General features: G+C 38.8%; 1 protein-coding gene across 11 annotated transcripts in view; it reads left to right on the top strand.

The window, feature by feature from the left end:
• Positions 1-12417, top strand: part of ENAH (ENAH actin regulator) — a 157726-nt gene that overhangs the window by 68422 nt on the left and 76887 nt on the right. For all 11 annotated transcript variants that reach the window (XM_059065720.2, XM_059065723.2, XM_059065725.2 and 8 more), the window contains exon 2: positions 12030-12195. In XM_059065720.2, the coding sequence (XP_058921703.1) occupies positions 12030-12195 (166 nt within the window). The remainder of the gene's footprint in view (positions 1-12029; positions 12196-12417) is intronic.

Below are 12417 nucleotides of genomic sequence, written 5' to 3'. Positions count from 1 at the left end.
AAAAAGAGATCTATGGCAACAAAAGAGGTTTCTACTAGTTAAAAAATACAAGTGATAGATACCTAAGTAAGTTGTTTCATTAAACTTTACCAAGTTACATATGGTGTTAACAGGTCTTTTTGTGAAAGACTGAGCTTTTCAAAGAAAGTGTTCATAAAAAGTTTCACCAAAAAAACAAAAACAAAACCGTTTCATAAAAGTTTCATTTTGGTGACATCCCTGGTGGTGCAGTGGTTAAGAATCCGCCTGCCAATGCCTGGGACACGGGTTTGAGCCCTGGTCTGGGAAGATCCCAACATGCCGCGGAGCAACTAAGCCCGTGTACCACAACTACTGAGTCTGCGCTCTAGAGCCCGTGAACCACAACTACTGAGCCCACTGGCCACAACCACTGAAACCCGAGCGCCTAGAGCCCGTGCTCCGCAGCAAGAGAAGCCACAGCAATGAGAAGCTGCGCACTGCAATGAAGAGCAGCCCTCGCTCACCACAACTAGAGAAAGCCCGCGTGCAGCAATTAAGGCCCAACGCAGCCAAAAATAAATAATAAATAAATAAATTTATTTTTTTTAAAAAATTCCATTTTAATGACTGGTTTAAAGAATAGTTAACTTTATGCACTTAGTGTAATTTAAGATGATGATGTTTATGGTATTTTAGAAAATAAACTACACCACGTGTCACTGGGTCTGCTGACCATTCACATTTTCTACAATAAGTTTGAATTCAGATTATAATTCAGGTGTGCCCAATTTTAGGAAAGTCAGCGACAGTAAATTAGCCACTTACCTAAGGTGAGATTTCTGGCAACTTTAACTGGCTAGAACTCAGCCATAAAATGGAGCTTTCTTATACTGTACTTTTTTTTTTTTTTTTTTTTTTTTTTTTAATTACTGCTTCATCCTGCACCAAGTCTTAGAGTCAGCAGAAATTTAGTGAGCTCCTAAGTAGGGGCTAAACACCAGCTACTGTTAAACATATCAGTAAAACACAGTCCCTCCCATCTCAATCTAGTTGGGAAGACATTAGTAAATGATTATAGTGTTACCCCTAGTTCAGTCTGTATTCATATTCAGTCCTCTTCTTTGTTTTCATGTATCTGAAGGGATCTTTTTTCTGTAGTTTTAGGTTGAAATTTTATCTTAATTTTCTAGTCAATACTTTACTAACTTGGATGAAAATAACTAAAGTTTCTTATATTATTTCATTTTACCTATTCTTTTTGAAAAATGAGAGTGGTATTCCTCATATTAGCTAGTATATTTTAGAGTTCATGTACTCCCTCTAATGCTAAATTGTTACATTATATTGTAACAAAATCAGAGTGGTTAAAAATAATGGAATGGTGGGTGCTGTTCTACCATATGACATGTTTTAAAAATCATGTTATATTTATATATTCTTCATTTGTGTGCATGCGTGTGTGTGTGTGTCTGTGTGTTGTGTGTGTGTCTAGTTTGATGTCTAAAAGGCTTCCCACAGATTTTGCCTTCATGTAATTCTTTGAAGAATGTTGAGGTTCAATTTGAAGGAAACTTTCCCTGAAGTATTAATTTTATGCATATGTTTTGTACTATCTTTAAAGTCTAGATATGTTTTCGTAATAGTATAAGGTATAATTTTCTCTAGTGAAGTCTTCAAAAGAATCCTTGTTTATTTCTACAAGAAGAACATCAATTTCAGCAAATATACAAATTCCCTTCCCTTAGCTTCAACAAATATAGCATGAAGTATAATGCAGAAATGATAGAAAACTTCTGAGGAGTTAATTTTATTGAACTAATATAATTGGTAGTTAGGTAGACTCTAGCTCTCTTGTTCAAGTAGAGTGATCGTAAGTCCAGACTCTGAAGCAGACTGGCTGCCTCGAATCCCATTTCTGTCACTTCCTACAGTATGTTGTTTGGTCAAATTAATTCACTTCTCTGTCTCAATTTCCTATCTGTGGAATGGGAATATTAACAAGTATCTACCAAATAAAGTTGTTGAATAAATAAATGAATTAATAAAGGCAAAGCACATAGAACAGTGTGTGGATCTTCTTAAGAATTATTTGTATATTAGTATTTTTATTATTAGTATCATTATTATCATCACAACCCTGGCTCAGTAATTAATTATATATGTCACTTATTTGTCTCTGAGTTTTAGGTCTTTATTAATGTAAGCAGATTTCTTTACGACTACAACTGGGGATATGTCAGTCTATACTAAATACTATAGCTAGTCAGAAATTAATAGATTTTCCCTCATTGATTTTGTTATGATTTTTGTGCTTGCAGTTAAGCAATACATTGAAACATAGGCTCCGAAAATATTTATCTATGGATAGTTGTAGAGTATGGTCTTCTGAAACAGTTGGTTTTAATTTTTTAAAAGTAGTGTTTGCTTTTTTTTTTTGTTAACTAGTCTTCTGTATCACAGGAAAGGCCGGAGGGCTTGATTGACTTGGGCTTCTCAGCAGCAGGCCAAGGCTCCTTCAGTACATGCCCAGCCAGTTGCATGTAGAGGCAGGTTTCCATCCAAGATTTTCTGTCTTAGTAGTTTCTTAATTCTCTTTTTACTTCCTGCCGAATATGATTTCATTTTCTTTTCTCTCTATAAACCCTTATAAATTCCATCCTCGTTTTCTCCTCTCTCATGGTTCTAAGAATATCAAAAATAGTCGCATTTTCATTTTCTGTATTATTCCTCTCCAGGTATATTGTTGGCAGAGGCAGGTTCTTTTTGTTGACCAAGTCACATTTATAGAATATTTCACGATCTATACTTATTCAAATAAGAGGTATTCATAATTAAAGTCAAATAGTACCATAAAGATTTTTTTTAAAAGCTTACTCTTATTCCTAAACATGCATAACTGCATGTAGGAAGTGCCTCCTTCCAGGTACTTTTTCTGTATAGTATTTTACCTAATGAGTTCTCCTTTTTTTTAAGAGACTTTTTCATCCTATGGGATAACCCAACAGATTTGCTGAAATGTTTACTAAAACATGCTATCTTGCTTTAGATGTATCGGTCATTTTCTGTGGTGACTGTGGATCTGTTATATGTTAGATTACAGTTGTACTTTGCATATGAATATAGATGTTGTGGGATGAAGAGTTAAGGAGTGACATTGATATTTTCACCTTTTTAAAAAACCTTTTAGAGGTAGACATAGAGAATGGGCTTGGTGACATGGGGTGGGAGGGCGAAGCTGGGGCGAAGTGAGAGTAGCATCGACACACACACACACTACCGAATGTAAAATAGTTGGCTGGTGGGAAGCAGCAGCATAGCACAGGGAGGGTGCGACCTAGAGGGGTGGGATAGGGAGGATGGGAGGGAGGATGGGAGGGAGGCTCAAGAGGGAGGGGATTTGGGGACATGTGTATGCATATGGCTGATACGCTTTGTTGTAGGACAGAAACCAACACAGTATTGTGAAGCAATTATATTCCAGTAAAGAGCTATTAAAAGAAACAACCTTGTAGTATTTTTTAGAGAGATGAATGGTACACAACTCTGTGGTCTGTAGTGGAAATTTTGCCTTTCTACGTTATTGGAGCTACTGCCTCACAGATGGTTTTCTTGCCTTGAAGAAAATAAGTTTGTTTGCTGCCTTATTTGTATCTGCTGTTTGTCAGTGGCACTCAGAGAGTTTTCCCGTATCCTTCAATCAGGGAGCCAGGGTAGCAGCACCTGCCCCCCGCCGCCCCTGCCATTCTTAGCAAGTTTTTTGGTTTATGGATGGATTATGAAAGGAGAAAAGCTAGTTAGTATTTCACAAATGTAGCGTATAGTAGAAGCTTTTGTATGTAATGTGATCTGTACGGGTGATGATGGTTGGTTAATTGATCTCAAGCTTGGTATCCTGAAAAATGACATGTACCTTCGAGCATTTTAGTCTACTTTATGTTCATTTTGTGACTTTTTTTTTTGGTAAAGCTTTTAGTGTTAGTCGGGTGATGAGAAGTCGACATTATTTTTCTTTCCTGAAGCATGCCCATGTTTTATCTTCAGAGTTTCAACTTTGGTTTCTTTAAAGTGGAGAGAGAACTTAAGATATATGCAAAGCATTCTCAGTATAGCAGTCTGCTAGACTTATGTGATTCCCCAATCTTTTATGTATATCTTACAATTTTTTTAGTGACTCATCTTGATAGGACCTTAACTTTCATAGAATTTCTATATATTCACATTGTATCCCTTTATATAATATTTAAATTGCATAATTACAGTACAGGTACAATTGGGATGAATATATTTGGTCACACACACAGCTGACTTCTTAATAAGTACACAGCCTAACTGGGAGCAGAAGAGTGCAGGGCAATGAGAATAGTTTAGCAGCTCAGGGCTGAGTGTTTTGAGTGCTAATGGTATGTTTGACAGATGGAAAGGAGGTCTGAGATTGTCCATTTGGGCATTGGAAGTCAGAAAAGGGAGCTTTCACTGGTATGTTTTGAGGCTCTTACTCAAAGCTTATGGATTTTTACTTTTTACAGTTAATATTGCTCACTACTTTCCAAGTTAGTACTTCAACAAATCTTCATTAGGAGGGATGAAAAGATACAATGCCGACCTTTCAGGGGTTTAATATGATGTGGTTGGAGACATGATATGCATAGTGTATCGTGAGAACCCAGAGAGTGAGTTCCTATTATATATTGAGGGAGAGAGGAGAAGCTTTCAAGAGGATGTGACACTTGTGTCTAAATTCTGCAGAACGGTCAGTATTAGGCGAGGAGGAAATGTGCAGGTAGGTGAGGTACAGGGCGTGTGCAAAGGTGTAGATATATGGACAAATATGGCATAATTGTTATTGCTGTAGTGCATACTGATGTGCCCCCAGTGGTGGGATGTGCTGCCAGCAGCAGGATGGTAGAATGGTGTCTTGTACACATTTCATGCTACAAGTATTTGAAAGAAAGAAAGTATGAATGTTGAGAAAGACAGAGGCCAAATCACAGTAGACCCCTTCCGCCATGCTATGAAGCCAAAGTTTATCCTGAAATGAGTCTTTAGAGTGTCTTAAGCAGAACAGTGATGAGATTTGATTTAGAAAAATTTCCCTCCGGAAGCACTGGGAAGGAGGAGTAGAATTGCAGTCAGGGACACCAGTTAGGAGACTTGAAATAATCCAGATGAGAAAGTAGGGACGGCCCAGATTAAAGCTTTTGAGCATTGTGAGCAAAGGGAACTAAGGAATTGAGAAGTTTTTAGGAAGTAGAATTGACAGGCCTTGGTGACAGAGTGCCTGGCAGGGTGAAGGGCAGGGAGGATGCTGGTGCGACCCCTAGGTTTGCAGGATGGCTAGAGTCTAGAGTGGTGAACCGAGAGAAAAAGCCTTCTATCTGTGACTCCTCTAGTGCCTAACACAATACAGGGCATGCTGTTTATTGCTTACTTTCCGATTTGAAGAAAACACATGTTTATTAGTCCCGATTCGAGTGCATAATCTTTTATAACTCAAGGAGGCCACGGAATGCAGGTGTGAAAAATAACTGTGGAATTGAATTGAAATCAAATTATGTTTAAGCCTCTTTAATGCTTGAAATGTTATAAAATGACAAGCTTGAGCAAAAAAAAATTGACATCAGAGAATAAGATGGAAATACTGTCTTTAAAATTACCAACTTTTTTGGGCTTCCCTGGTGGTGCAGTGGTTGAGAATCCGCCTGCCGATGCAGGAGACACGGGTTCGTGCCCTGGTCCGGGAAGATCCCACATGCCGCGGAGCAGCTGGGCCCGTGAGCCGTGGCCGCTAGGCCTGTGCGTCCGGAGCCTGTGCTCCACAACGGGAGAGGCCACAACAGTGAGAGGCCCGCATACCGCAAAAAAAAAAAAAAAAAAAAAAAAAAAATTACCAACTTTTTAAAAAAAATTAATTTTATTTGTTTATTTTTGGCTGCCTTGGGTCTTCATTGCTGCGTGCGACCAGCGGGGGGCTACTCGTTGCGGTGTGCGGGCTTCTCATTGCGGTGGCTTCTCTCGGTGCTGAGCATGGACTCTAGGCACGCAGGCTTCAGTAATTGTGGCTCGCGGGCTCTCGAGCACAGACTCAGTAGTTGTGGCGCACCAGCTTATTAGTTGCTCCGCGGCATGTGGGGTCTTCCTGGACCAGGGCTCGAACCCGTGTCCCCTTGCATTGGCAGGCGGATTTTTAACCACTGTGCCAGCAGGGAAGCCCTAAAATTCCCAACTTCTTTGTGTAATTTCTTGCTTAATATTTTATCTTCTGAATAACTGACATGTTGATTCACAGAGTGACTCAGTATCATAACAGACAAGATGCTAATTCTCTTTCTTAGGGTAAACTCTCTAAGTCGTAGGTAGTATAGCAGAGGTTATTGTATAGACCTTGATAACTTACTGCAGACTAGGCTCTGTCATTCGAAGTTAAATGACATTCTCCTTTGCAAAGATGATGAATACGTTTTTATATGTATGTAAAAATAAATTAATTGGGACCATGACTTCCAGTAGTGACATCCTTTACGGCATGTCACATGCTACTTTGGGAGTATCAGTAAAATGCTAGGTGACATAATTTTTCTCTTGCCTTTGGTTGTCCCCTCCTTCCCCTTCTCGTTCGTCTTACCTACTAGCAAATCCTGTCTCCTGTGCTTCTGACATACATACATATCCCACATGCTTCCATCTCCTTTATTTCTAGTCTGGTCCGCATCTCACCATATACACACGTCTCACACTGGTCTTCATGCTTGTATTCTTGTTTTCCGTGCCACCTTCCTGAATCCCTTCTGTTTATAGTAGCCAGAGCCATCTTTTAAAAGTGTAAGTCATGTTCTGCTTAAAGCCCTCTCGTGGCTTCCCAATGCACTTGGAGTAAAATCCTAACTCCTTCCTGTGGCTCAGATATTACCTCCGCAGAGAGTCCTCCTGGTGGAAAAATTAATGAATACTATGGGGGGGGGAGGGAGCAATTAATTCTGGCTTTGGGGACTCCAGAAAGACTTAACAGAAGGAATGGTGTTTGATCCCGGTCCTGATGGTCTAATTCTTGAGTAGGATTTTGTTAAGTGAGATTACTGAAGGAGAATTCAAACAGTGCCTACTCTGTGCCTAGGCACTGCATGTTCGTGCTTTCTTTGACAAGTAATGGTTCCTTTGAAAGGAAGTTGCTATTGTCAAAGACTTGGCTTTATTGCAATCTCAGTTAACAGCACAGACAAGAATAGCCAAGGGATCCTTACTCTGCTTAAATACCAGGAACCGTTTCATTCACAGGTAACCTATAAAAATAAAACTGGGCCAGCATTTTCTACCATCATATATACCTGTTCAGGAAATTTGACTATATTCAGAAATGAATTTTTACAAAGCCACAAAATTGGATTGTAGTGTCATGGTTTTTATACTTTTTAAAAAAAATCAGCTGTCTTTAGCCTTCTAATGCCATATTTCATTTTTTAAAAAACCAAAATTAACATCAGGAAAATGAGGTATAATCAGTTACATATACCATTTGCATTTGGTCATAAGATGAAATTTTTTTGATTACTAATTTACTGCCTGATCTTCACAAAAGTACAGCTCAATAATTTACTAATTTAATCTTTTATGTCCTTCCTTTACTGACTCAGAATATTGAAGGCTTTGACGAGGTATTCATTTTGAGCCTTGTTATAATTCAGATAGAATGATAATATAAAGATTATAAAATTTTTGTCTTTTCTACTGTGCTTGTTTAGATCTTTATTTTCTTTAACTTTTCCCCCTTTTTGACTCTTCAGTAGCTGTGGTTCTTAAATCTTGCCTTCCTTCCATGTTACTTTTCCCTGAAAAACCGCACGTATGTGGATTTCTGAAATTTCATCTTCTCAGAAATTCACTCATTGACTTTCTCATCTAAAAATCCTTCTAGATGAAGTTGGAAATTCTTACCAGAAGAACCTCTAAGCTAACCTGTCACTGCTCTAGTGCTTGTATATGCACCAACATACAGGCAGTTCTGTTGTGACTCAGGCCAGTCATATAGTTATACATATAAAGCAGGCAGGCTTATAAGTATTTCACTGGGCCAGGGAGAAATGGAAAAAAAAAAGTGGGCAATGTAGAGAATTGTATGGAAAGCTAATTATTATATTTATAGTATATTACATTGTATTTATTTTGAGATTTTTAAGTTCCAGGATATCTTCATTTTGGTAAGTTATGGTGGTCCCCTACCTTACCTTGAAATCTCCTACCTGGCAAGTAGGCCAAAATGCTGTCAACCCTATTCTGTATTGATTCATCCAGTCGGTTTTTGAAGTTTATGGGTTTGTGAAATCCAAAACTGGGTACCACTAGCTTATTTTGTGCATACCTGTAATTTGGAGTTGGTATACTGAGTGGGAGTTTTCTTCTCAGATCAACAGTCTGTTCTCATTTCTTTTTGATACAAACTGTGTGTCCAACAATTCAACTGAATTCAAACACTAACTTTCTGGAATTAGTACAAGATGCCATAGGTTGAGGGCTCAGTCCCACAAGACTGCTCCCACTTTAGACCTGGCTGCTGTCAACTGAAATACAGAAAGTACAGCGTGACAGTAGTGAGTTAAGTAGTGAGTAAGTTTTATCTGGGACCAAATGGGAACTATAGCCTGGGAGACAGCTTCTCAGAAAGCTCTGTTCCGAAAAGATAAGGGGGAGGTCAGTATCTGTGATTTTGGCGAAGGAGGATCAATCAAACACACATTTTGGCAGAAGGTTGCTGCTAGTCACGAGGAGCAGATGTCTCTGTTAATGATTTTAGTGCTTTTCTAGATGTGAGAAGATGCAAGGAATTGGGCTCATAAAGTCTTCTGAAAATACCTATCTGAAGGCCTCTTCTGCCAGTTTTTCCTAGAGCACAGAGGGCCTCATTCCTGATCTCCGCCCCAAACTCCTTTCAGGGGGTGTTGAAGGTCAGTGACTCCAGTGGCTTAGTGGCTTAATTTTTGTAGAACCAGATGGCAAGTGACAATTTTTAGTTGGCACTGCCAGTGGGGTACTTAGGTTACCCACACTTAGGCCAGGCTGACTACCAATTCAGGGGTTCCCAAGACTCCCCTTCAGGCTCAGTAATTTGTTAAAATAACTCCCAGAGCTCAGGAAAGTGTTTTACTTACCATTACTGGTTTATCATAAAGGATACAACTCAGAAACAGCCAGGTGGAAGAGGTGCATGGGGCAAGGAATAGAGAGCGTCTAGGCCCTCTCTAGGCATGCCACCCAACCAGCACCTGCATGTGAGCTCGATTGGGTGTTTTTACAGAGATGTCATCACGTAGGCATGATTGATTAAATCATTGGCCATTGTGAGGGAGACCAGTCTCCGGCCCTTCTCTCCTCCCCAGAGGTGGGGAAAGGGTGAGACTGAACATTTCTACCGTCTGATCTTGGCTTTGCATTTCTGGTACCCAGCCCCCATATGGAAGCCTAGAATCATCTCATTAGCATACCAAAGATACTGCTCAGGAGCTGCCCAGGGTTTTAGGAGCTCTGTTCCAGGAACCTGACAAAGACCAAATATATTTTGTTACACCATAGGATGTGTGTCTTTAGTTGAGGAGAGGTCCTCAGGTGTGTGGAAAGGAATGGAAAGACTTGGCTTGGTCGCTAAGAGCCCACTGGACAGTGCCATTCCTTCCTGGCTGGGCCTTGATTTGGCTTCTCTGAGTGCCGGCTGCCTTGTAAGAACTACAGGGTTGTTTGGGGCTTAGCTTGTATCTTCACAGCTTGCCACATAACCCGTGTGGCTCTGACTGTACCTCCAGTAACACTTCAGCTCTTACCCACATCTTATTTTTTTCTTCCCTTTAACCTTGGCTTCTCTTGGTGCTTGTTGGTTTTGTTTAGAGTTAGTTTTGTATCCTTAACATCTCAGTTTGAAGATTTTTTTTTCATCTTCATTAGAAAACTAATCAACAAGTTTTTGTATTTTTGGTCTTTCTTGTCTACTTTGATACGTTCATTTAGAGATGTCTTTGTTTCTGTGGTTATAGGGAAATTGAAGCGACCAGACATTTGCTTGCTGACTAAGTGGTTTATATATATCTTGAGTAATTAAGCATTAGTCAGAGCTATTCAGTTAACTCGGTGCTTCAGTAATTTGGAATGTCTCCGGCATCCCACTGTAGAGCAATGAGGAAGAAAAAGGTGGAGGAAAAAGTTGGGACATTTTATTTAACTCTCCTGGTTTTAGATTTACTATGTATCTTTTGTAACTTTTTTTTTTTTTTTGAGGCGTGAAATGACTTGATTTACAAAATAGGGGTTCAACTATTGCTTTAGCTTCTATGATCCCAGTGGAACTTCTTTATTTCTTGAACTTTGGGGAAACATCGTGTATGACCAAAAACATTAATTTTCGAACTGGAAAATACTGTTCTGTATTAATTTACAGATTTGTTTATTGAGTTGTTATTTACAGTTAGTAAATTTGTTTCTTGGATTATATGCTGTAAGAGGCATTTTGCCTTAGCTTGTTTCTTTCTATAGGGTTATGTAAATTTTGTCCCTTAACAAGTATTTTTGTTGTGAGCGATGAAGAAATTTCAACTGCTGTGCTGACAAAGGCTCTTTAATCAAGCTTTTAAAAATAATTCAAGCTTTAGTCATTGCCTCGTTTTTTACTCCCAGAACTAATTTACTAAAAAAAATTCGGTGCAGCATAAAAATTTAGACAGTACCACTGGGTTTATTTCAGTGTTTGTGCTGCACAGGTATTGTTACAAGTTTTTGTAAGGTTTAGCTAATGGAAAATTACAAGCATTTATAACCCCACCGTTCTGGGTGGTTCTGTTGCTCGGTGCTGTGACCTCTTTAGGTCTCCTATGATCTTCTGTCGTCAAGTCACACAAGTCTAGTAAAGCACATACATACACTGTTGAGAGATGGGCCAGAAGTGTGGGTAAGAAGGGAGGGCATGAAAGCGACTTTTTGTTTCCCAGAATGTTGGGGAAGAACCCACATGATTTACTGTTTAAAATCTTGAAGGCTAAAATTGGTGGAATGAGCAGTGCTTTCGTTAAAGATGGGGTTGGCTGAGCTACTTAGCATCTCTGTTAACAGCTGCTTAAGCGTCAAGATAAGTCTTCTGTATGGAGATTGAGTCATTTTAATTCGGTTAATAGTCAGCATGGAGTTAATATACCTGTTCTGTAGTTCACTTTTGATATTTCATTAAAAAAATAACATATGGTATAAAATAAAGTAAAATTCCAATCAGTCTTTTTTGCCCAGTATTTTTTTGGAATATATTTGAAAGATGAAACTATTGCTTAATATAGAATTAAGATCATCTCTACATTTTATTTATTCATGTATCTCAGTTTCACTTGGTAACAAATAACTGAGATGAAGCTGAGATTTAAAGATTCTATCATGGAGTTGGTCTTCTTTTCTTCAATATTTATTTGTGAAGCTTAGAATTTAACATCTAGAAGAATCCTTAGAAATCGTCTTATTTTACTTTTTCATTTTTAAGTGAAGGAATTTGAAACATAAGATGTTACCTTGCCCGAGTGGAGTCAGGGGCTACTCAGTCATGGTGCTGTCCATTGATTGCTAGTGGCCACTCCATATCTCAGGGGGCAGAAGAGCCTAGCAGAATTTGTTATATAGACCTTGAAGCAAGCCTGGTGATAAAAGTAATTTTGCCAGTAAAGAGAGGTAATCATAAACAGTTCACCAATATTATAAACATATGTATACAGTTAAATAATTATTGTATTTGTAGTTATATTCAGTTTAATGAATGTATTAGATCCTCAGATTTAGAAGAAAATGTTTCTTATGTCTAAGTGCTCTTTGTGGATCCTGATCTCTTTCTGGTCCCTCATTACAGTTCATTTTTTGATCTGTCTTCCCCATCGGACTCTACCCATAAGAGCAGGAAGCCTCTGTCTTGTTCATTGTTGCTGTTTCTAGCACCCAGTAAAGCACTAATTGTTGACCAACTGCTCGGTTAGCTAACTCTGGTTTATATGGCTATGTGGGAAGCTTAGCATATTTTAAGTATCTTAAAAGTTTGCTTTTCTTCCCCCCCACCCCAGTGAACAGAGTATCTGTCAGGCAAGAGCTGCTGTGATGGTTTACGATGATGCCAATAAAAAGTGGGTGCCAGCTGGTGGTTCAACCGGGTTCAGCAGAGTTCATATATATCATCATACAGGCAACAACACATTCAGAGTGGTGGGCAGGAAGATTCAGGACCATCAGGTAAGGGTTTATTAAATTCTTAACGTTATCTAAGTATTACACAAGGACTTGATACATTCGGCAAAATAAAGAAGTACTTTAAAATTATAGACAAAAGAGTCTCTATGGGAAAAAGGATACAGGTTTGCCTTTCCACCCTCTCCACCTTTTATAAAGCCTGAATTTAGATGAGGATTTACAACTAATTGTTCAAGAATATAAATCTGAGTTTTTCAGTTATGA

Source organism: Kogia breviceps, chromosome 1 (genome assembly GCF_026419965.1).
Source record: "Kogia breviceps isolate mKogBre1 chromosome 1, mKogBre1 haplotype 1, whole genome shotgun sequence".
NCBI classification, from domain to species: domain Eukaryota; kingdom Metazoa; phylum Chordata; class Mammalia; order Artiodactyla; family Physeteridae; genus Kogia; species Kogia breviceps.
Note: the sequence above shows the minus strand (reverse complement) of the source record. Positions and strands in the feature narration are given on the sequence as shown.